Here is a 25,943-nt window from a genome sequence, read left to right as displayed (position 1 = left end):
AAATGATGACTTTTCACTTCATATTCTGTTTCTTTTTATTCAGAAATGATGGGAAGGTGTTACTGCTTGGTCACCAGTGAGGCAAGAGTCATGATCCAATGAACTGTAGGAGACGCAAGTAAGTGTAATACTCATAATGACATAGCCAACAATACTGAATGCCACCATATAGATGTAACATACACTTCAGGTTGTGTCAGGAAAGAAGGCCTGTTGGTAAATTTTGCACATCTTGCTCATGTCTTACACGATAAAATTAAATAAGAATGCAAACATTTTATTTTCTTTTCACTGCCAATGTCATCTAATATAATTAATATTTTGCTCAGTAAAAACAGTATAACTATAATTTATCTTTCATATTTGCCTCATCAGATACAGAAAAGGAAGGTAGTTAGTAACGTTTCACGTTAAGCGTTGAAGCACCGATATTAGAAACTGTTCAGGACTTCAAGACAAAGTGCTGCTTGAGGAAGTTTTACACGCTCATCTAAAATTCTGTGTCTCGATTCTTTTTCTCTGTGTGGTCCAAACATTTAAGTTTTGAGATGCTATTACGACCCATCTGCTGCTCTATTACGAGGATCGTAAATTGTGCCCCAAGAAAACTTTTGTGAATCTGAAATGAATTCTACTTCCATTTTACCAACTGCCTGGATTCGTTTGCAGAGGTTTTACTAAAGTTAAAACAAATTTTTTCAATTCATTTTTGCAGGAGGTATCTTCCAAAAAACTGTTATATGTGACAAATAGAACATTTCACTTTGACGGGTTATCTGAGCCATTAAGTGTCATGAGACAGTGAGAAGAACTCCAGGTTGTGTCAGTAAACATTGTAAGGTATCGTAATCCCAGTGTTGTAATTGGATGCAGGCTTATGTTCACACATGACCATTTAAAACCATCCCGATAATCCCTTTTCTTTTCTCAGGCGGCTGCAGAGGTGGTGAGCAGGACAGGGGAATTAAACATTTTACTGAAGACGATACAAGGACTTAATCAGGTAGGAAGGCCTACTTCTTATATTTAAATATAGGAGATTTGCACAATATATAATAATGTAATGATATAGAAATAAATTATATCCTATTAAAGAGGTTTATCTGTGATTTTCTTTGTGAGGCATCTGGGACTGAGCCAAAATATAAAAGGTGCCAGAGTGAATAATTGTGAGACAGTTTTGAAAGAACTAATATTTGTTCTGATACAATGACGCCCACTGGTAGTTGCTGATGGGAATTACTGAAGACGTTTTTAGGTCACACACAGGAGACGCAGTGGGTTTCAGTAACTGTTTGGTTTTTGGAGCCGATCTTCTGTCTGGTTCAGTGTCAGCATTCACATCAGTCTCATTTTCTGCTGTGCTTGGCGGCTGTTTTCACAAATAAGTGAAAGAGCCGGAGAGCTCTTAGAAGGACACCAAACCATTGCTAGAAGAAGCTATTTGTTTTCAATCCAGTCAGCGCAGCCATGGTGGACGCAGCAGCAGCAGAGAAGTTCCTGGACGCCAACCCGCAATTCGCCAAGCAGTACTACGACACCAACTTCAGGCCGAAGGTCATTTCAGACCTGCTGGACAACAACCGCAAGACGGCAGTGGATATCAGCAAGTACCATGAACTGTCAACGGTGGAGGAGAGCGAAGTCCTCTTTGACCTGGTGCGGGACATCCAGGACAACCTCCAGATGGAAAAGTCTGTCTTCAACCTCATGAGACACCTCAGCTTCATGATGAGAGCCGACCGAATGAGCCTCTTCATGTACCGGCAGAGGAACGGCGTGGCAGAGCTGGCAACAAGGTGACTCTTGACTTTTCTCAAGTTTAAATAATTTTTCCTGTGTTCTTCTGTCATGTACTCCAACTATTTTAAAGTTTTATTACTTCCACTTCCCTTTTTGCATTTTTTTCTACCTCACCACTACCTAGTGGGGAAATGTTTCTGTAAGTTTGCCAGCACTGCCGGCATTTTCAGGCAGCTCTTCAGGGAACCATATTTAATGAACGCAGATGCTGGTTTTCACCGTCACACTGCTTCACATTCAGACAGTTCCAGCTCAATTAAATAAGTGCATATAAGCTCAGCGTTTTCCAGATTTGTACACATTTTCATGCCATGAAAGAGCCCACGACAAAGACATCTGTTCCCTGCTCTATTGTTGATGCTTACGGGCGTACTGAAAGTGTAGAGAAACATTTGCAGTGATTGATTTTTTTTTCTGAATGGTGGATCACACATTTGTGTTACAATTGAAAGAAATAATAGAAAACACTTACTTGAGTTCTGCACGTTATAGCTTCACTGTTGTTATCTTTGCCTGCAGGTTATTTAACGTACACAAAGATTCAGCATTTGATGATTGCCTGGTGCCGCCCGACAGTGAGATCGTGTACCCGTTGGATATGGGCATCGTGGGTCATGTGGCCTCTACCAAAAAGATGGTCAACGTTCCTAATGTGTCCGAGGTAGATACACATGCTCACCATGTCTTAGTTTCATTTTCACCAGTTCTGTGGTACCGATGCCCAAATCTGACATTTTACTAGTTGAGATAACCATTCAAAAAATGTCCTTCAAACACAAAAGGCATGTAAGTAGAGGAAAGAGACAAATTGCTTCCTCTCAGGAAGATGGTCTGTCCGCCATCTCCAGAGGTGGAAAACAAAATCAATGTTGGCTCTATCACATCTTTTAGTTGGCGTGCTCATTAGCTTGCTCTGCACGTCTGGTCTGAAGATGTAGCTGCTCAGAGAGCATATCATAACTTTATTTATTATAAAGACAGAGATGGCTGGTTCCTGCGACATTCACCACCATCTGCTGCTGGAGAGAAATCACCCTCGGCCATAACGGACACCCAGTTAGAGCCCGTTCTGGATGTCCTCTTTTTCATCGTCTGTGTTATCATTATAATAAGACACTTTATTGGCTCAATACGCCCAAAGTCGTGCACTACATTTAACACTTGAATGATTTTTAACTTGCACAGAAAGAATTTCAGTTTGTGAAGTCATCAAATCAAGCTTAAGTTTTCAAAAAAGGAGAAAAAAACGAAAATCATCTCTGTAAAAATGAAGCCATTTCTGTATAAAACTGTTTTATTTGCTCAGTAAACATTTAACTCCCCGTCTTGTGGCGCGTCAGAAGCTGTTGCTCTGCTTGTGTTCAACCACCAGAGGGGGACTGGACTCCACACTGCTGCCACAGTTAATTCCCCTCCAAACCAAAGCCAACTCAATCTCATTATAACCAATACCTTTGACATTTGAAAATGGTTGGCAAGCTCATTCCCGTGAACACTTCAAGTTTGTCAAACTGCCGCAGATCCTGCTACTTTTCCATCCACCCCCTCCCCAAACCAGAGCCTGTCATAACATTTACACTGAGTGAGGCTGCAGCCCACTCCACATCACTGATGGATTACAAGCCCTCCTCTGTATCAGTTCAGTTTATCTGTTCGTGGGAGATATGAAAGCTCAGGCGCTGATGTTCAAACAAAACAGACCTATATGTGATTGTTCGCCACAGTCTCACACAAATACATGAAAGCTTGATGGGAAACGTGGCAACTGGAACGATATCAAAGCCTCCGAGCCTGAGCCTCCCCAGTCGGAGCGGAGGAACGGCTAAGGTTTCCATATAATTGGTTGACTTTATGATGCTAATGCACTGTGGATGGTCTTTGACAGAGAGTGCTGAGACTGGGAGTCGCTGTCTCTCTGCGCTCTATTTCCATCCCAGTCTGATCCAGTGCAGGCCGGTCATCCAGTCAGGATTCCTGTAGGTATAAAGCAGGGATTATGTTTCACTGGGATTATGTAGTGAGCAACATCTGGCTTCATTTCTCTTTTTTCATCCATCAATGCCTCCTTCAAAGTGAATTTATTCATCACGTACTCTGCAGCGTACTGACTCTGACTGCTGTTGGAGGTGTGTTTCCTCCGGGGCGTTCGCGTGTGGAGAAGGTGGAGAGTGTCGAATGGAGGATGTTGCGGATGAAGCTGGTTAATCTGTCCTGAATTAGAGCGATCCCAGATTACTCCCAGAGGTCAGGCGGGCCCTGAGCCATTTTCACAGACTCAGCACAATAACACACCTTTAATCTGTCCAGTTACACCATTGTTTCGCTTTCTTTCTTTCTTCCCTTCCTTTTTTCTCTCAATCAGGTCAGCAGGAACACTCTAAAACCATTTAACAACCGAATGTGTAATAATCCTGGAGGTTATATCTAATATCCAGAGAGGACTTTGTATTAAACGATCCATTATATGTGCATTTCTTTGTATATTTGTTAGATTAGTTAGTGTTATAGATTTCACAAATTGATCAGTAAAAGTCTCAGAATCTAAGTTTATGAGACCGTCCTACAAGGACCAATATGTCAGGGACAGCAGGGCTTGTATTTGGAAACATGAAGTCATGTGACTCTTTCTCAGCAAAATCCGGCAGGAAATGTTAAGTAAAGAGGAACAGTATTGATGAATAGTTCATATAAATGTATAATTTGTGTTCTTCTGTAGTTTCTCAAAGTACAACCTACGTGCCCAAAGTGTAGAGCTGTGCAAAGGTCACGGCAGAGGTTTGGCCGAGGATAACGAGCAGGATGAAGACCTCGCTCTGGGCTTTATGGGGGTCAAAGGTCACCCAATAATGAGCTGTCAAACTGCCCAGATCTGTGGAGCAAGTTTGCTTGTAAGCTCTCTCGGGCTTCAGTTGAAGCAGCTTCTGTACAGCACTGATCCAGGATCAGCCCGGCCTTTTTCCTCTCGTGTGTCCTGCACAATTAACACATTTCAGCTGTAGAGAGAAAAATACAATCGATTTAATGATATTTTGGCTCGAGGTGCAGACTGATAGCCGCATAAATCTCATTACTGATGCACTAATTAGAAAATACAGCGATGACAACAGCGGCCGTGGGTTTGTACTTCACCGGCAAATGTTGCACTTTTTACTTTCCGTCATTTTGTCTTACACAGAAGGACCCACAAGAACTCAGTAAGGATAAATATATATCAGCAGCAGCAGGTTCGATTAAGAGAGCTTGAGGTGCTGTTCTATGTCACAGTGGCAGCATTAAAATCTCTGACGGTGGAGACAGAAAGTAGATGTTGCAAATGTCTTGATTTCTGGGAGTTTTCTCCTGTGGAAGTGTGAGGTTTGTGAAAGAGGCAAATGAAATAAGAGAAAACTTTCCCTCAAAGCTGCTCTGCATCGTGAAATCAATATAATGGAGTACAAACTGTCTGACTTACTGATTAAACTGCACCAATTTTTTTTTCCCCCAGTTTGACCCAAACAAAGAAATAAGATCTAGACAAAATCCTCGTCTTACCTAAATAAAGACCAATTCTGGTGCCTGAAAGGTTGTTCTTTTAGGTTTTTGTTCCTTTTTGGCAGCTAATGAGCTGCTCCTCCTCCATTTCACCCCAGAGGAGCCAAATTGATGACCCCTGCTGGACACAAGGAGGAGTAGGTGGAGTGCAGCAGACAGGTCCATGAGTTTGTGAATAATGAAAAGCTTTTGTTAGCAGCATTAGACAGACAGATAGAAGTGGTAAAAGGTGCAGCAGCAAAGAAACTGAAATCTGTCTCTCCTTTCTTTCAAAGAGCTCTCATTTCAGCGACTTTGTGGACGAGCTGACAGAGTATCAGACCAAGAACGTCCTTGCCATCCCAATCATGAACGGTAAAGATATGGTGGCCGTCATGATGGCCATCAACAAGTTGGACGGGCCGTGCTTCACAGCCAAGGATGAAGAGGTAACAAAGTTTTCAGCTCGAACATTACGTCACTGTGCCAACAGAGCTAAGAATGTCTTTCAACGTAGAACATTGAGACGCAATCTGTTAAAAAAGCCCCCCTTCCTCCTCCTGCTGCCTTCACTTAAACTGTTAAAATACTATTTAAAACTGTTCATGTATAACCAGTTTGGATGATGCTGGAACATTATCTTGTCGTTTCTTTACAATGACAATAAGGTATTTAATTGGATTGGAATAAAGAAACTATCCACTATAGATGCAGTTTCTGTCAAGAATTGTCCCTTCACCAAAACTTGTGCAACTCATCTGCTGCACTTCTCGTTTCATCGGTTGGCAGTTTGGGTGCAGACAGCTGGGAACACATGAAAAACTGTAAGCCATGAATCACAGAGAGACGGTCGTTAAAAAAAACACACCGCCATGAAATGCTGCACATTCGAGCACGCTGGATTAAAAGATTCGAAAATGAGTTTACTTAAAAGTTGGTGTGTTCTGATAAATTCATCTTCAACCAAAGAATCCAACCTAAAAACCAAACTTTGTTTCAGGAATTAACCATGTTGTTACTGCTGAATCAGACAGTATGTACATGTTAGACACAGAGGGAGGCAGCGTGTGGCGACCCACCAGCTTACTTTTGCTGTAATTAGTCACCTGTCTGTAGCGCCAGCATACAAATTTAAAGTCTACTAAATCACCACTAACGAAAATAAGCCTCTAACTTTATGAAAGCTGAACGGAGAACATTTTTCAGTAAAGCGAGGCCTGTCAGGGACAGAGAGAGATCTCCAGTGGCTGCAAAGGACCAGACCACTGATGAAAGAGTTACAAGGATAAACTGAAGAATAACTGCGAGCAATCTCCTGTCAAAAAATGATGAGAAACATATTTTCTCAAAAGTTCTCAAAAGCATTCCTAAACTCTAAACTTCAGAATGAGAAAAGTCAGACACTCGACGAATCAGACAAAAAGGTAAATGCGACTAACAAGGTGTGAATCACGTGCCTTTCTCTTTCTTTCAGACTCTAAACAAGTACCTGAACTTTGCCAATCTGGTCCTGAGAGTTTTCCACCTGAGCTACCTGCACAACTGTGAGACCAGGAGGGGACAGGTGAGGCTAGAGACCTGCACAAAACTAACAACAAGAAGGGAAACCCCCCCAAAAAAGGAAAAAATAATAGAAAAATAGAAAATTAAAAAGGATCATGTAAATTTGTTGTAGCAGTCTGGAATTGGAAATGATGAATTTGAGCCTGTGAACAGCTGTTTTCTCCTCCGCTCCTCAGGTGCTGCTGTGGTCGGCCAGCAAGGTGTTTGAGGAGCTGACGGACATAGAGAGGCAGTTCCATAAGGCCCTGTACACGGTCCGAGCCTTCCTCAACTGTGACCGCTACTCTGTGGGCCTGCTGGACATGACCAAGACCAAGGTGGGTTACTGCAGAGCCCCATCCAGAGTCGTGGATAAAGCTGGAAAACCAACATGGAATGAATAAACTCATCTGCTAGAGTGATTTTTTTTTTTCCTTACAGAATCTGGTTCCCCAAATTTACATCCATGTCCCATTTATGGACCAGCTCACCTGAATTAGGTTTGAGTTTAAGCAACCAAAGCACTTAATTTAGGAGTAGGTTGGAAAGTAAAAAGCAACATTTGAGGCTTAGTTTTGCTCTTATTGAGTTTGAAGCTGTGTTTGTTTTTCTCAAAATGTAAAAACTTAAATCCATTGCTCACCATTTATGCAGTGCGGTTTTTATAGCTCATCCATGCCAAATGAGTTTGGATGAGATCTCTTTTCCCTGCTCATCTTTTTCTGAGACTCCTCTGGGCTTTCACTGTCTAATCTCTACTGTTTCTTTGTCTCAATTAAGTTTTTTTTGTTTTTTTGTGTCAGTGAAAGAAACAACCCATTGAACCAACTTCTGATCGGTACCGAAGTGCCCCCTTGTATTTGTTGTCATGAATACTAGTTGTTGGTGGTAGCTGTCACCTAATTACAAGCAGCTGCCAGTTGATTCCTAACACCTGCTAGGACAAAATAAACACATGTTTTGTGTCTGCACAGATGGCTGTTTGGTAAAAATGCTGGGTTTTATGAATAAAGCTCTTAAGAATAAACAGAACTAGTAGCTCATCCTCCTCTTCTGGAATCTGTGCGCTTTGTGAAGATGGAGGAGAAATCCTCATGTACTCTGAAGAGACTGCCGGCAGGTAGCATTTTCAGGAGAATGGATCTGTTGGTTTTAAGCAACAATATAAAATAAGTCCATTTAAATAATGAAAGAGAAGCAGCCGTGTCTGCAGTGTTGCTCCGCTCTAAAACTTCTGTTTTCTGCCTGTTTCTCTGTGTCTGCAGGAGTTCTTTGACCTGTGGCCGGTTCTGATGGGAGAAGTTCCACCGTACGATGGGCCCAAAACTCCTGATGGCAGGGTGAGGAGATATTTACCCTTCCTTCAGCTACAGCCGTCACTACGTCTGCTGCTGATAGATGCAGCAGCTTTCCTGTCATTAGTATTCAAGAGTAAATATCACCTGGTATTTGCTCCGGTGCCACCTCCGAGTAAAACATCCGGCTAGCTATCACTTCAGAGATTCATGGTAGAATTTACATGAACTGTGCAGCGCGTTCTTTGGTGCTGTTCAAGATGAATCCTGTTTTGTTTTTTTTGATTAATTGGTGCTCTGACCTTTGTTCTGAATGAGGCTTATTGACTTTTTGTCTGTCCTGCTATGGAGGTTACATGTTTTCACCCTTGTCCTGTTTGGTTAGTTGGATTGTCAGAAAGATTATGCTAAAATATGCTGAAGAGATTTTCTATAAAGGTTTGTACAGTTTAGTGACAATCAAGATTCTAACCTGTATCCTTTGTCACTTTCTCAGCTTGGTTAATTTGTCCTATAAAAGAATTCTCCCTTTATTAGGAGTCAGTTTTTTTGTTTTATTATTATTCTTTAGGACCAGTGTCCTTATTGTGAGACTGATTACTCATCCTCTGCTCATTACTCAAACATCATTATGCTCTGTTTATTTCTCAAGGAAATAATCTTCTACAAAATCATCGACTACATCCTCCATGGAAAAGAGGACATCAAAGTCATACCGTGAGTCACCGCATTGGGCTACTTTAAGGCGGTAAAGGGAAAATAAATTTCATGATTATTTTTCCCTGAGGAAAATGAATGATTGTGATGTTTTTGTTCCCCCCCCCCCCCCTCCCCTCCCTCAGGACTCCTCCAGCTGATCACTGGGCGCTGGTCAGCGGTTTACCCACCTATGTTGCAGAGACCGGGCTGGTCAGTGTCCGTCTTTCCTCACAGCTCCTGTTTTTGTCCTCTCTTTGCAGTTCACTCTGAGATTTTAAACTAATTTCACAAAGTTTGTGCTGCCAGAACAGGATGATCCCACATTTTTAGATTTCTTAGCTGAGTATAACTTATCAGGTTTTTGGGTATCAGAACTGAACCCCACGGCCAAACCTGCCCACTGTGGTGCTTTCTATAGACTCTAACTGTGGACGTTGACTGCAGGTCTGAAAAGTGAAGCCAATTTATCAAATGGCCATCTGGGGGCGGCTCCACTGGTTGTAATGAGAAATCAGCTTGTCCTTAATCTTTAGACCATAAAACAGGGTTCGCAGCAGGCCCCTCATTCTCTTTCAGCTTCTAGTTTATTCTGGTTTCTAAACACCAAGATGGTGGCAGCCAAATTATAAACTGGAAGCTGCCTTTGAGTCAATGGGTCACAACACACAGCAGCCCAGGAAAAAAATAAAATCTTCCTGTTTAATTCATCCACATTTTGCTTCAGATGTCTCGTGTTTGCATTCAGAAAGAGGCATTGCATTCAATTCAGACTGCCAAGACTTTGAAACTGAAAGTTCAGTGCTGCTGACTTGGTTTGTTTTTAAATGAAAAGGAAGGGTCCATGTGTCATCTTTAAGTTTGTGCTAATGGCTTTGTGAGCAACTTGAAACTGCGGCAGCACATTTCATTTTTCCTCCTCCTCAGTCATGTCTGTGTGAAACTTCTCTCTGGCTCTCAGGGTTTCTAAGGTTACTGAGAGGAAAAGATTTAAATCAAACCAGATTTGGGTGAGACGGATAATCAGATTTAAATTTAAAGCATCTCTGTGCCACATTTTCATTCTTGACTTAGTGAGTTACTGAAGGTCACTTTGGCAGGTCACAAGAACACACAACAATTGTTGATGGCATTGAACATGCAACCTTTCCGCAAGTGCTCGGCCACACTGGAGCCAAAACATGAATTAAACAGCAAATGAATAATGAATGAATGAAGAGGGAGCTGGTTGAATACAAACAGGGGCAGCTCTATTCTGAGTGGGGGGGGTGGGGGGGTTAAATTTAATAACAGCAAGATGGATGATGACGTTAGATGGTTTCTTTCGTTCCAATTTACAGCAAATTTGATGAAAGAGCAGCAGCAGTGGAGCAGAAATCCCAACACAATGTTTGTTCAGGTCTTTGGATGTCAGTGTGAGGAATTTAAAGATTTTAATCAAAATCACAGAGTAGCAAGTTTAGTTCCAGCCTGAAGGAAGTTCATCCAAGTCCTCTAGTGTGGAGACCGACAACACCCAGCCAAGGAGATGAAGATGCTTCAGGCTAACAATAAAACAGTTGTGTTAATCACAACAATATTTATGATGCATACAGTCCTAGTTATGGTCCTTTAAATCAAAGGTCCTGAGAGTTTTTGTCTTTTAGGACAGGAAGACATTAAAGACATTAAACCAAATATTTACACAAACTTGATATATTTCCTCCGCAAAAACTTTTGGAAGACTTCTTTAAGTTCTTGCCGGAGGTTTAATTCTGAAAAACAAATCAATGTGGAAACATTTCCTGAGCCATAATAAAACAAAAATGATGTTGTAATCTCCACTAAGTAACTGAAGTAAGGAGAAATTTGTCTACACTGACAGATTTTTGAACTAACCATATTTAATGTTACCGAACAAAGCAAGTGCTCTAAATCTGAGCCCTTAATCCACATTTCTTAAAATTCCTGTTCTTCCATTACGAAGAATGTTGCAAGTTTTCCCCAAATATAGATGTATTTGAAATAACCAAGTTGGTAATTTTGCAATTCCACATAAACACCAAGATCCTAAACTGAGTGTTTGGTATAAAAAGCGTGCTGGTAACATTATGCAACATGTCAGGAGGTGCTAAGATGAAATCAGAAGCCTTAAAATAAATCTAAAGAAGCTGGTAACTGCACGGCTAAAACCATTTAAACTCCATTTACTCTGTCAGGGTGTTTTACCTCAGCATTGAGTGTTAGTGCGAGTTCAACAACTGCGGTTTTGACTCTCAGCTACTTCTCACTGAGGGACGAGGTTACCGCAGAGTTTCTACATTTAGTCCGATCTTCTGAGCTTTCAGAATCAGCTCGTGTCGCCGGATTCAGCCGAAACTTGTAGTTCGGATTAAATCCCCCTCATCATCTCTGCCTCTGGTTTTAGGAGAAAATTTTGACCCTCTGCTCTAATTCACGGGAATCTCTGGGTAGTCAGACGTCAGTGTGTCAGTGTGCACACCATTGTGGAAATGAAAAGTGCTCAACGACATGCGACTGTGATGTATAATTGTCATTTCTGCAGCCAATAATTAATTAGTGTGCTTTTCCCAAACCACTGAGTCCACCGCCACTCGTCTTTCTATCCCTGCTCCTTTCTCTTTGCTGCTCACCATTTTTCATCCATCCTCGATCGGCTCCTCACCTTCCTCCTCTTCATTCTACATCATGTGAAAGGTGGAAACTTAAGCGAGAAAGACGTCAGATTGATGCTGATGCTTTTGGAGGGAAGATGATTAAACAGAGGAACATTAAAACTTTGAGAGCTTTTGCAGATGTGGCTGCAGGCCAGGTGAAGACTTGAGGACAGGTTCATTTATTTCTTTTCTTTTTCTGACCTTCTCAGACACGGTGGGAATAAATTTTAGACACAAACACTTCTCACTTTATACAGTCATCTCTCTTCTCTTTTCCACCAGATCTGCAACATAATGAACGCAGCAGAGGACGAGTTTTTTCAGTTCCAGGTAAGATGGCTCACTGGAAATTTGTCTTTCTGGCTGGGGAAAAAAAAAAAAAAACAAACTTCTTCCACATCTTGCGATGCTGTTGCTATAGAGACCGTTCCTAAATCTATAGCAGCATCATTTTCAATGAGACTCGGAAGAACAGTAGAGGACATCGTACATCGCTCAGTGGGTTGAATCAGATCCAGACACAGTAGGGAGGATTTCCTCCGACCAATCAGCGAGTTTGGTGTCACCACAACTTCCTCCTGACGGGAAACCGTCAGTTGAGTCAAGTTGAGCAGATGTCGGGAAGAGGAACGATCTCAAGACAATAAAGTTCAAGACAACAATTAGACGGCTTTAAAATACCCATTAAAACATGAAGCATCTATTTTTCAGCAGGTTGCTCGATAAAGAAAGTTCATTTTGTTTGTTTGATGATGCTTCCTTGGAGGAACTGTAGTTCACTGTGAGTTCTCTCCACATAACTCAGTTTGTACAAATGGAGGCACCACAGCTGATTGTGTTCACAGAGAAAATATTTTTCATTTCCTGGCACATTCATTTTCTCTCAGATGCTGATTGGTGGGGACAGTTTGCTAATTAAACCACTCTTGATGTGTTGTGTCCAAATTTAATGTGCGGAACAAAGAAAAAAATCTAGTCTGACTCTAAATTTGAATTTATACACGTAAAGTGGAAAAAATGCAGATTCTTTGGCTTCATATCAACTATTTATTATATCTTTGCAGGAAAGAATACACTCAGCAGCCCCCCCAGCTGCACATACATAAATGTGTGTACCTTAGCACCCATACAGTAGTTGCTTTAAGAGAATTCCGACTCGAGCTTCATGTAAAGAAATAAATGACATTACTGTTTCTCAGTGAGGATTTCATTTGCTCTGGAGAGAGATGAATAAAACTGGGCAGAGAATATATATGATAATGAGCTCTGTATCTAATAGCCCCTCTCGTGCCATAAAAGACCACCAGAGAACGGTCATAAAGAACAATTGTAATATCCTTAGTGAATAAATGATTTCCCCCCACACTCTCTGAAGCTCTTCGCTTTAAATTAGTTTCCTAAAGGCTGCTGAGCCGCCGACGTATTTCTCCTCATCGCACTCAGTTTCTGATACAGCGCGAGCCAACGTACCTGCTCATGGACTGTAGCCGAAGTACCTGCTCACAAATTCACCTTGTTTCCAAACTGCTGACAGCATGGGACCGTTCGGAGGGCCACGTTTTGAACACTTCGAAGTTCGGCTGTGATTTACCTCATTTTGCCCTTTTTCCTCCAATCCACTTTATTTTGTTTGAATGGAAATACGATCCATCCAGATGTGAGTTCAGTGCTGACGTTCTTTCAACCTGTATTCTGTCTAATGACCACAGTGGATGTAAAGAGATTGTATTGAAGTCTATTGGAAAATGGCCCTACCCAATCAGGATGGAGTACAGAGTACCTCAGCTCCACCTTCTCCTCTGAATATGGTTTCCATTGGTTTCTAAAACGCATCAGGGACGGACAAATTGGAGGCTTCAAACTGGCAGATCACAACATGAGAGAAATTAAAAGGCTCATTTCTTTACTGAAAAAGAAAAAATCACCATCTCTGACTGTAGATATTCATCCGTTGTTCTTCCTGTATGGATTGTGAAAGTTGGTGCAAATTTTCACTTTACTATTATTATTCTTTAGGAACACATCCTGCACACTTTAAACTGCGTACAGTTAAATTTCCCATCATCAAAATAAATCTAACTGCTGGAAATAACTCACCAACTTCATCAGCAGACGGTTCTTGCATTTACTACTTTTATTTATTTTCTTTTTTTTGTACGAGGATATTCACTCGTGTTTTTACTTAACAAAAAACAAAAACATTTTCATTGATTTTGAAAAAGTGAGACTTTCTCACAGCCGCGGCTTCAAAATTTAAGAGAAGCCAGCTGGTGAATTATTGATTCTCTTTGCTTTTCCCCCTGAATGGTGTCTTCCCTCATAATGGACAAAATATCAGTAAAACAAGAATGATACCAGATTAAGTCTCTCACAAACAATGTTTGCGTGTGTTTGTGTGTGTACGTGCACAGAAAGAACCTCTGGACAACTCTGGATGGACCATTAAGAACGTGCTGTCGATGCCAATAGTCAACAAGAAAGAGGAGATCGTGGGTGTGGCCACGTTCTATAACAGGAAGGATGGGAAACCCTTTGATGAAATGGATGAGACGCTGATGGAGGTAAAGAGTGCGTGTTTGTTCGTGTGTGTTGGTGTCAGCACTGAGTCACTCAGTATATAAATACACTCGGGCCATTCAGAGCATCTGCATTATTTATCAGCAGGCCTGGAGGCTTTTCACTGAAGTCTCCTTATCTCCATCTCTGCTCAGTTAAAATCCACAACATGGCAGTTTGATCCATTTTCAAATTCTCATGATTTCATTTCCTGGAAGATGATTAGACTTATATTGACTTCAGAGATGATTTTTGTTGTTGTTGTTTGTAAGGCTGGTGGATTTTAACTAAGGATATTTATTCTCATAGTTAAGTAACATTTTCAAATATTGTACTTAAAGAAACAGCAAAGAAGCATGAAAACATTATCTTGATTGATATAACAACAATCTTAGATATTAGACTGCTCAGAGTAGCAACACACATTCACACACGTAAGGGCAGGAAGAGTTAACAACCTTTGATTCGTTACAGCGCTGGAGGCCCAGATAGCTGTAGAATCAAATGTTAATGAAAATGACTTTGCACTATTTTTAATGGACATGGTTTGAAATGAATAATGAGAAAATCCCTGAACGTCGTCTGAAAATTCAAATGTGACTTGATTTAACGGGATAAGAGCAGAGGAAAATGTTATGTCAATCTTTTACCACTTTGAAGTATGATCAGAATATTAATTACAAAAAATCACGGAGCAAAGATTTGTTTTTACAGACATCTAAATATGCATTTGCATGACACATCACCACATAAATAAAATGTATTCACTCGAATTGTATCTGTATGTGAGATACATTAATTGATGTCTTTTTCGCTTCAGTTTATTTGAGCTGTGAGCGAACAGTCGAACTACAAAAACTCACTTTCCGTACGCACATTTGATAATTATTTCACACTTTTCGGGTGTCCAGTCTCTGACCCAGTTCCTGGGCTGGTCGGTGCTGAACACCGACACCTACGACAAGATGAACAAGCTGGAGAACAGGAAGGACATCTTCCAGGACATGGTGATGTACCACGTCAAGTGTCGCAAGGATGAGATCCAGAACATTCTGGTCAGTGAGTTAACGTGTTTTAGCTTTGAATATACCGAAACCTGTTTTTAGAAATATTCCTGTGTTGCGACGCTTTTCGACATTTTCAAAAAGGAAGGATTTTTGTGTTTGACCGTTTGTTAAAATGGAAACATAAATTCAGTTCTTCTCTATAATTGGTCTATTGAGTTTCTTCCAGTTTTTAAGAATCGATCATATTTCAAAATCAACTTGAAGTTGTGATTTATTTATTTATTTATTTTTTCTAAACAAATTTGAATGACATGGAAGGGAAATCTTAAATGTAAGATAGAAATGATCTGGTTTGTGCTTCACTTCCTGCCGTCTGTATTTGTCCAATTACATCTAGTGTTTCTTCAGTGGCTTCTAAAATTGCCTGGACATTTAATTTGGCAAAAACTGAGTATTTAAATGTTCCCAACGCAGCTGAAACTGTAACTAAACATGCAGAGTTGGTGCTTTTCTTTGTCCTTTAAAATTTGCACCAGCAGGAACAAAACCAGCTGGTTGATGCGGGTGTGAGAGTCGTTTATAAGGTGAAATAACCTGTCAGGTTTTGCGGCGGGTGATTTGTCAGTACATTGAGAGGGAGACGGGAGGAACAAAAGCAGGGAGAGGTGACCTGGCGCGACCTCACATCAGGAGTCAGAGGATTGATGCTGAACCGTTTGAACCAAGGTGAACACTGACGATGTGCGTTTCCCCAGAACACCCGGGAGAGATGGGGGAAGGAGCCGGATGAGTGCGAGGAGGAGGAGCTCCAGGAGATTCTGGTAAACAACAATACATCCTGCTCCTGCTTTCAGACGTGTCCTCAGCGCACTCAAACAAATACATTTCCCCCGATGCAGCGCTGTTCTGTGAGAAAACGGGTGGAAAAATGAGAGTTTATTTATTATATTGACCCAGCCGACCATTTAAGTGACCTTTTTGCTTCCAAGGTTTTTCGTTTTAAACTGCGCCAACAAACAGTCTAACAATATTCAGTATGAAAACACACACTTGTCTCTTTGCGCCTGCAGTCCGAGGTTCTGCCGAGCGCTAAGAAATCTGAGATCCTGGAGTTTCACTTCTGTGACTTTGAGCACAGCGAGATGGACCTGGTGAAGTGCGGCATCCAGATGTACTACGAGCTGAAAGTGGTGGACAAGTTTCACATCCCCAGAGAGGTGGGGTTGTTAATGATTCGCTGTTTGAGCTGCCTGATGCTCGAGATTCGTTAGTTTGAAGCTCATCTGGTTTTGTGTGTGACCTGCAGGCCCTGGTGAGGTTTGTGTACTCTCTGAGTAAAGGCTACAGGAGGATCACCTACCACAACTGGAGGCACGGATTCAACGTGGGACAGACCATGTTTACCTTGCTGATGGTCAGCCTCTACCCTTCCATCATCTCCTCCTCTTTAATCAGTCGTCAATCTCTCACCTCCTGCTCTCCCTCATTTCCTCCTCCTCCATGTCACCACTCATCTTTCACCTGTCCTGTTCCCGTGCTTTTATTCTCTTCTTCCATCGCCCTTCATCATCACCGGAGATGTTCTCCGTGTGAGGCGTGTTTATATGGATGTTTGTCTCTCGATGAGAAAGAGCGAGTAAACAAGGGGAGATAATGGAGAGTGTTGTTGTTTGTGTCGCTGAGTGTGTGTTTGTATACGTTTGTGCTGAATGAATCCTGAATGCAAACCACGATATGTGTGTCTAATTCACCCCGTCAGTAAACTGTCCCCCCTCTCTGCCTGCCTGTGTGTGCTGTTGTGTTTGCGTTGTCAGACAGGTGATCTGAAGCGTTATTACACAGACCTGGAGTGTATGGCCATGGTGACCGCCGGCCTCTGCCACGACATCGACCACCGAGGAACCAACAACCTGTACCAGATGAAGTAAGGGGTGGGGGGGGGGGGGGGGGGGGGGTCGGAGATCTGACTCTGTGGTCTGCTAATCACCCCCGTCTTCACACTTTCCTGTTTTTCCTGTTTCTACTCATCAGCTTCAGCACTAAATGTTCACCTGTTGCCTCATAGACTCCGCCTGCTGACAAGTATCCGTGATTTACGTCATCGTGTTCTGGCTGATCGGTGTATACTTTCATTAAAACAGATGAATGTTTACTATTGCAAACGAAAAATGTCTTATTAGTTATATTTAATTAAGCATTCAATTAAATTCCTAATTGAAAGACAGTAAATAAGTGAGAAAATAAGAAGCTTCAGGGTTCGCTGAACAAGCTGAGCAGCCAAATAAAAACCACACAAAACACTTTTTAATTGTCGCTCAGAAGTGTTCAATCACGGTTCCTGTCCGAGAACTACGAAGTGAACGGAGGTGAAATCATATAGAATGATAAATATATGGTTTCCTTAATTACTTATCTCCTCCGTGACCCCGTTTCTTCATGAGCTATAGTCACACACATTTAAAGCTTCATTCTTGAAATCGGGCCGTTTGGGGGCGTTTCATTGACTCAGAGCGACAGGAGCCACTCCTCCTCGTGTTCGAGACGAGCTGACCTCACCTCTGTAGGCGAAGGTGGCGTCACACACACGGCGAACATCAATGCGCTGATATTGACCAGATACACCTCCAGCTGCTCTGCTCCACCTGCTGATGGATGAGCTAATGAGTGCCGCCATTAGCCGTGGGCGCAGCAGGCCAGGCCCACCCTGGATTTAACATGCATGATTTATCACAGTGTAACCTCCCATCACTCTTGGTGTGTGTGTGTTCTGACTCCAGGTCTGGTAATCCTCTGGCGAAGCTTCACGGCTCCTCCATCTTGGAAAGACACCATCTGGAGTTTGGCAAGACGCTGCTGAGAGATGAAGTGCGTTGCAGTTTCCACACACACCTACATACACACAGGGAGGACACACTAACACACATCTGTACATCGGAAAGTAACCAACCAAGCAACCATCCTGCAACGAATATGAAAACCGATGCCCCTCCCATGCCGACGCCTCACCTCTATTTGTTTCCAGATTTTGAAACATTTTATTTAATTATATAATGATCCCTTCGATATCCTTCTTTCCAACCTGGAAAGAAAATCATCGTCACTGTTGTTGCTCATCATATCTGTCACAGTTTGTTGATTTGACCCCCCTCACACTCGTCTCTGTTCCCGCTGCTGACGGTCTTCGCTCTGTTCTGGTTTCAGGCGCTGAACATTTATCAGAATCTGAACCGCCGCCAGCACGACCTTGTCATCCACCTCATGGACATCGCCATTATCGCCACCGACCTGGCTCTCTACTTCAAGTCAGTGCAGCGAGCGTGCAAATCCATCAGTGCAGTGATTAAAACCAGTCATCGCTCTGATGCCTTAAATGCTGCTTAATCAGCATTAAAATACAGATTATTAACTTCATTTAATTGTTTAGCGGCTCATTTTGTCATGATTTTTTTCTGTTCCTTTTTTTTTTTTTTTTTTTGCGCATAACTTAAATATAAATACAAGCAATTGCTTTTTTTATTCAGAAGACACCTACAGAATCAGATGGGAAAGACGCAGATAACAAAAGAGTTTGTTGTTGATGAGACCAAAACTGGATCAGAGAACAGGACCAAGTCCACATTATATTGTTCTTCTACGTTTCCTCCTCATAGCCACATTATTCCGGAGCTTGTTTTGGTTTGTTTCGTAGTCACAGCTGGTCGGTCCCTGATCGGGTCTCCTCAGCCTGGTGAAAGAAACATCAGTAATGAGTTAATTCAGTGAAAGTGTTTCTGACCTCGTCTGCGTTTGCAGCTGTGTTGGACGTGCTGCGACATCAGAGCTGACCTTCTGTGACTCACCCGCTTTGTGCAGGGTGACCGTCCTCTGGATAGATTTGGTCTTAGCCTCAGCAGAACAATCAGAGTGGTGCTGAAGACTCACATGAAGTTGTGGCTCTCTGTTTTGTGTCGGTGCAGGAAACGGACAATGTTCCAGAAGATCGTGGACCAGTCCAAGACCTACGAGAACTGGAACGACTGGACCAAGTACATGATGCTGGAGACCACGCGCAAAGAGATCGTCATGTAGGAGCAAACGCACACGCTGGTACAAATGCAGATGCACACAAACGACCATATGTCAACACGTGTTGTGTCTCCAGGGCCATGATGATGACGGCCTGTGATCTGTCAGCTATCGCCAAGCCGTGGGAGATTCAGAGCAAGGTATGCATCCGTGTGATCTCCACGCCGGGTCCTTTTCATTCTTCTTATTAACATCCAGCCGTTCGCCGTAATGAGACACACACTTGTACACAAGCTCCAGGAGAGTCGGTGATAAAGTAGACAGAGAGTGACATTTTGTCAGCTCTGCCATTTCTCTCTGTGGTGTTCAGTGGTGGTTCCTGACGGCCTCATGCATCAAAAGCAACCTGCTGCTTTTCAATCCCCTCATTACGGCGTGGCAGGCTCAGCGTTTTATTTCAGTAAAGTACCCAATATACGCATTGCCATCGAGCCTGCACACTCAGGGACATCAATATGAATAGGAAGTACTGCCGATCGCTCCACAGCCGCGGCTGGAGGGTAATTTTTTACTCTGTTTTGTTTGCAGTTGACTGGGAACATGAGCTCTTTGTCAGAAAAATGCCTGCTTCACATTCTCATACAAACATACAAGCTGGAGACTGAAAGTCATTTCTCTGTCCCCATAATAAAATCACTAATGGTAAATGAAAGCACAGATATTTGAGTCCGTGTGACAGATTTCAAAAATATAGATGACGGTTTATTATAGCAGAGAAATCCAAGTCCACCACCAGACAATTTTATCTCCCCGACTCTAAAGTCAAAACAAGATAAGTTTACTTATAAAGAACATTATCGTACGCATGGATCATTCAACGTGGTTAAGAGAAATAAAAGTAGCATAAAAATAGAAGTAAAGGGGATAATAAAACACGGATTATAAAACATATAGCGTCTAACTAAAAAGCAAGAAGGAGATTAAAGGTTAAATGAACGCAGTGGTGAACAGAGCAGTTTTTAGCTCCCTCTGTCAGTTACAGTTTCGGCAGATTTGATTCGGTCCATTGGGAGCTGGTGCCAGCACAGCGGCTCAGAGACATCGCACCCTGATTAGATTTAGCTCCGGGCTCCACTAACTAACCAGCTCCTGCAGGATCTAAGAGATCTATCTGGTTCATATACCTTTATTGGGTTTATATTTAGACCCCGGACCCGTTTAGTGACGTGTAGGCTAACCGGTAAAAGTTAGAATTCAGTTCTGTGATTAAAAAACGTTTTCAGATAAAAAATGATCAGAGAGAGAGAAAAACGCCGGCCGCTAATTAGAAGAGCTGTGCTGGACCTGTAATGAGGGGTCCCAACTGGACATGGCTTGATTTTCAAGGGTCACAAGCTAAAAATGTTTGAACCACTGATTCAGAAAATGAGAAGGAGTGCTGAGCTGCCTCAACTCGCATCAGTAAAGAAGATGTGTTTTTCTCACCCGCTCCCTTTCAACCAAAATAACCCCACAAGTCAGCAAATACCTGAGCTGAGTCCTTCTTTTTCAGCAAAATAACTTAAACCAACAGGACAGGATCGAAACTGAGCATGTCCCTCATTAACTGTTTTCTATTATTTCAGTCTTTAATACAAAATTGTGGTCTTTTTTTTAGACGTTGGTTCTGTTTAGAGGAAAATAAACCATAAAGCAGGGATGGATATGTTCTCTTTTAAAAAAAAAAAAAAATTCGATTTCACCTTTGTCTGCACCTGGTGAGTCAGCGCCAACGTCCCACACACTGTCAGGAAATCTATCTACAGCAGCGGCTGGCCCCCCTGTGAATTGTGCTCTAAAAAGAGTTTGATGACTAACTCCTCTCCTAAAAGGTGAATTCCACCCTGAATACAGCGGCTACATATCGTAGCCGTCAAATGAAACCCTCCAAACTTACAGATACTTCACACCAGCACTCAGCACACCCCGAGGGACTCTCTGATGGTGTGAAACGAGACTCTGTTCCATCTCCGGGTTACATTTTAACAGATAAGATGAAGATGGTTGCATTCTTAGATTAAAATAAAAAACGTGTGAATTAAAGATGAAGTCACTCAGATTTTTATTGATGATAGACAGTCCTCCCTTCAATGTTCTAAAGAGGCAGAAGCTCCACTCTTTATAAGATTCTGCACTGACGTTTTTTATCGCTGATACTCTTTTTTCCCACTCAGTTCTGCTTCCCACGCACACAGAATGTCTGTCAACAGCCTGCCAGAGGCTCGTTGCAATTGTTCTCTCGAAACTGCCTTGATAATTCTCTTTTTCTGAGATGAGTTTTGTTTTTATGCAGAATTCAGATATTATTAATCAGATCTCACGTGGCTCCATTTCAGGCTGGCGAGCGCCGAAGAACAGTAAGCCTTCATCTCAACACAAAAGCCTGAAACCACTTTGTGAACAAGGTTCTCATTTATGGAACACTGTAAAAGCTTCACTGGATTATTGTAGGAGCATGCACGGGAGATTTTCCCACTCGATAAAATCAGCACTGTGGAAATCCAGCTGCAGCTTTAAAGGTTCCATGTTGTGTAATGAAGGTGACATTCGTCTGTCGAATCTGATTTAAAAATCAGGTTTGGTTTCCATATTAATGCTGTCAGAGAATCAAAGGAGGCAGCCCACTGAGCCATCGGGACTTCTGTAACTCTGTGATGTCACAACAAAGCAGCTGCCAATCTCAGCCAAGCCCCGCCCACCCGGACCCTCCATCCGTCTCACCTGGAATCTATCATACAACATATTTTATTCAAAAAGCAGATTGTCAATCATGAGGCCTGAAGAAAGGAGCTCTAAAACTACACTTTTTGATTCTTTAAAAGCACAAATGTCATCGTTCTCTGATGTTGTACTTTGATTTTGTTGGCCCCTCCAGGTGGCGCTGTCTGTGGCCGCAGAGTTCTGGGAGCAGGGAGACCTGGAGAGGACGGTTCTGGAGCAGCAGCCCATTGTAAGGACACAGTAAGATCCGGGGCAGTCAGTCGAATGGCGTTTGAGCTCTAAACTCTTTGGCTGATGTGGTCTGTTGGAAATACTCCTGTTAAATTGTTATTTTTTATTTTTTATGAGTGAAAAGCTTCCTTCACAAACCCGCCTTAGATTTGTGAGTCTGCAGATGGATCCGTCCTGATTAACTCAATCATGTGGCAAACTTTTTATGATGTGACATCTGCAGAAACCTGTTTAATCTTGAATCTTTTCCTTTTTTTCCTCATTTGGTGTGTGCCAGCGAGCTAAAGTTGGAGAGGTAGATAAAAAGGATTTGGTGGGTGGACAGGGATTATGGAGAGTCTCCTCTGGAGTCCATTTTAGGACGGAGAGCGGGAAGGATGAGATGAGAGAGCAGGAGACAGAAACGCAGCTGGAAGACGAAATGAAAAGACAGATTTAGTTCCCCGCGGCAGCCGTGTTGAGCGATGTTGGGGCCATTATGTGGAGCACTGATACAGAAAGAGCAGCGACTGTGGCCCCGGCCCAGCCGAGCGTTCCCTCCCCTGGCTCCCCTCCGCCGCCGTCTCCCCATCGCTCTCCTCGCTGTGTTTTGTTTCCCTCGTGTCCTTGAGACACTCCAAGTGTGAGAAGCACCATCCCACTCTCTCTACCCTCACAGTGCTTTGAGTTTAATAGCATCAGTCAGCGGGGAAAAGTTCTCGTTTTGATCAGTTGGTGTTTTCCCACCAGTCGATTCCGCGAGTCGCTGCGGTCTGACAAGAAAGGGAGAAAGAAAAGTTCACACTCCACCAGTTTTATCGGGAAGTGCAGGTGGGCAATTTTGCCGGAAATTGCAGTCACCGTGGTTTTCCTCACAGTTCTGAGCGCCTTTTACAGTCCGGTGTGCTGCTGCTCACGTTCGGCTGCTTTAGGAAAGGCAGACCAGCACCAGGTTCTGTCTGAATGTTCCTGCTAATGTGACTTTACGTGTTATTCTCACATTTATTTATCACTCTTTGGGCTTTAGGTTCTGACTTGATGCTTCGAAGCAATAGAGTTTCTTTGCATCTACACTTGTGGCTCTCTTTCTTTGTGTTGTAGCTGATGAATCAGATAAGTTTGAACATCTGATTAGATGTCAAAGGTCAACTTTGGAGCAGCTTGTTTTCTACTTGGGTGAAAAACACTAGATCAAGGCAAGATTATCTGTAAAGTACATTTCAAAGACAGAGGTCATTCAGTGAACTAAAAGAAGTGTGAAAATAGAGATAAAGGGTTCGTTAGAAAGAACAGAGGAAAAACAGATAATATCTAATGAAGGAGGAAGATGAAAAGGTTAAATGAAGGCAACGGACGACTGAGCAGCTTTTAGCTTCTTCCAGAAACAGATTCAACTGACCTGAGATGAGAACTGGACCAATGTGCACTACGTTCTTAGTTTTGTTCAGAACCCAAGCAGCAGCCTTCGGAGAGTAAACTGTAGCTGATTACCGCTTTTATTTTGTCGACCAGCGTGGAGGGTGATGAGTGGCGTGGGCTTCACGTTGGGGTTCGTTGTCCGTAGGTCTGAGTGGTTGTTGGTCTGGAGGTCTGTCCAGGGTGAGCTGGGATTGGCTCCAGCATCACCCATCAGTTGGTAACGTTATCATGCTTCAACTGAAAATTTCACTACAGCGGTGGTGTTGTTGCTGCGTTTCCTTAAAAAAAGACTTTCTCTCTCTCTGTCTCCTCCAGCCCATGATGGACAGAAACAAAGCTGACGAGCTGCCGAAGCTGCAGTGCGGTTTCATCGACTTTGTCTGCGCTTTTGTGTACAAGGTGAGACATCACAAAAACACAACCAGTACAGTCCCTTCAACACGACACCTGCCAGCGGCTTAAATAAATCTCATATTGACTTTATTTTTGGGCTTCGTTGTGGATTATTGAAATTGACTGTTCACATTGTTTACCTGATTTAATCGCGTCATGTGCACAGTTAATAAATTCTCTGGATCTAACAAAGCCGAATCGATCTTGATGTGATTTGTGTCAACGTCTTCTCCTCTCTCGCCCCCCAGGAGTTCAGCCGCTTCCACGTGGAGATCACCCCCATGCTGGACCGCCTGTTGAACAACAGGAAGGAGTGGAACGCGCTGAAGGAGGTGCATGATGCCAAGCTGGCCGCCATCGAGGAGGCGAAGAAAGCCAAAGAGGAGCAGGCCGAGAAAGCCGCCGCCGCCAGACAAGGTAGGAAGCTTTGTGTGCCAAAACTGCTCGCACAAACAAACAAACACAGGAGGAGAAACTGAATGCATGTTTTCTTTTTGTGTGTGTAACTTTAAATGAGCTCAACTAATTCTCTCTCATTCTTCCCTTCCTCCTGCAGCCAGTGCAGCTCAGGCCCAGTCAAAGACTTGTATTGTCAGCTAGAGGCGACACCGGAGTCCCCCGCGTGATCTTTTTCCTCATTTATTTATTTATTTTCTTTAAATACTCCTGTTTGCTGAGAGGAAATCTCACCTCTGCACTGCTTCGTTTTGTCCGTGCTTTCATTCTGTACGTCTCATTAGATTGAAGCTCTATCATCCATGCAGCAGACTGTGTGTGCTGTCTGAGCGTGCACTTCGACTTCTTGCTTCTAAATGTTCAAATGACAAGTAAAGTGTTTCATGTCAGCTCCTTACAAGCCTGCGATGATCTACTTGCATTAACTGAAAGCAGCAGCTGCCCAGAAAGGAGTGATATAGAAAACAATCCCCAGAAATGTCTCAGTATGCCGACTGTGGAGGAGCTAATGGGCTAAAAAATGCAGCCATCAGTTTGTTCCTTTAGGATTCTGTGATGAAGGCCGGCATGTTCTCTGCAGATGCAACCCGAGCTGACCTTTAATGATCTACATCACATGTAAAAAAAAAAAGGACCTTCTGTTATGTAAAATAAAGGCACAAAACGATTGATGAATAAGCTCCACCGGGACTCTGGCGGTTCGTTGGATTTTGTGGTCGCGGTTCCTTTGACTAAACGCCGAGGGGGGAAACACTGTCTGGTTAATGACAGTCATCACTGGGCATTAGTGTCTTTGAGCCAACAGCTACTTTTTATTTTTAGCTGAGGTCTGATGACATTAGCCGTGTTGACATGTTTTGCTCAGTTTGTGCTGTGAAAGCTGTAAAACGCATAAATCCATTAATGCAAATGCAGAAAAAAAGAGACGCAGTAGATGCAGAATATACCTCATTAGCTGTTGGTTGGTTTGAAAACAGTTCGTATGCTCGGCTGCGCTGGTTTTGCTGGACTGTTTAACGTCTGCACAAAACAAACAAAGGTCAGCGGAGATGAAACTGTTTTCTCACACAAACACATGCAGATGTCCATTTTGCTGCCGTCGGTAATGAGGAAATGTGAAAACGCTCATTAGTAAAGATGCTATTTCCACACTGACTGTGTGTTTACTGAGTGTGTGTGTTTACTGAGCTCTGTGTGTGCGTCGGTGTCGCCGTTAAGTTTTAACGTGTGCAACCACATTTATCAGCCATAATATTATGACCGCCTGCCGACTGTTGTCCTCCCGTCCTGATCCTGCAGACCTCTGAAGGGGAGCTGTGTGATCTGGACCTGTTGGTCCAACACATCACACAGATACTGGACTGATTCAGTTTGGAGCCAAGTCGACACCTTCAACTGGATTTTGTTCTTCAAACCTCATAAGCAGCGGAGAAAGGCCACATCAGGGAATCCTGTCCGCACAAAGACCTGCAGCTGGTCTGGACTGGACTGGACCTTCATCCACATCTAGAAAATAAGAGCAAGTATTTCAGCATGAAATGTGGATTTGTTGGTTTAATAAAGTCTTTGTACATTTGTACAACGCGTTTGATTGCACTTTTGCGATCGAAGACAAGCGTTTCTTATTTTCTCTG

General features: G+C 42.7%; 1 protein-coding gene across 1 annotated transcript; it reads left to right on the top strand.

Moving 5' to 3' along the window:
- Window positions 1–1,470: 1,470 nt before the first annotated feature.
- pde6a (phosphodiesterase 6A, cGMP-specific, rod, alpha) lies at window positions 1,471–24,487 on the top strand. Its single transcript, XM_029512695.1, has 23 exons — window positions 1,471–1,799; window positions 2,323–2,464; window positions 5,610–5,762; window positions 6,788–6,877; window positions 7,053–7,193; window positions 8,121–8,195; window positions 8,803–8,867; window positions 8,993–9,059; window positions 11,786–11,833; window positions 13,915–14,064; window positions 14,971–15,114; window positions 15,822–15,887; window positions 16,137–16,283; window positions 16,373–16,480; window positions 16,881–16,990; window positions 17,844–17,931; window positions 18,268–18,368; window positions 19,023–19,130; window positions 19,208–19,271; window positions 21,986–22,060; window positions 23,776–23,859; window positions 24,102–24,270; window positions 24,410–24,487. The coding sequence occupies exons 1-23, from the start codon at window positions 1,471–1,473 to the stop codon at window positions 24,451–24,453; spliced, it is 2,568 nt and encodes an 855-aa protein (XP_029368555.1). The 3' UTR covers window positions 24,454–24,487.
- The last annotated feature ends 1,456 nt before the right edge of the window (window positions 24,488–25,943 follow it).

The sequence above is a fragment of the Echeneis naucrates genome, chromosome 10 (assembly GCF_900963305.1).
Source record: "Echeneis naucrates chromosome 10, fEcheNa1.1, whole genome shotgun sequence".
NCBI classification, from domain to species: domain Eukaryota; kingdom Metazoa; phylum Chordata; class Actinopteri; order Carangiformes; family Echeneidae; genus Echeneis; species Echeneis naucrates.
The sequence above is the reverse complement of the archived record's forward strand: the minus strand, read 5'-3'. Positions and strand labels throughout refer to the sequence as shown.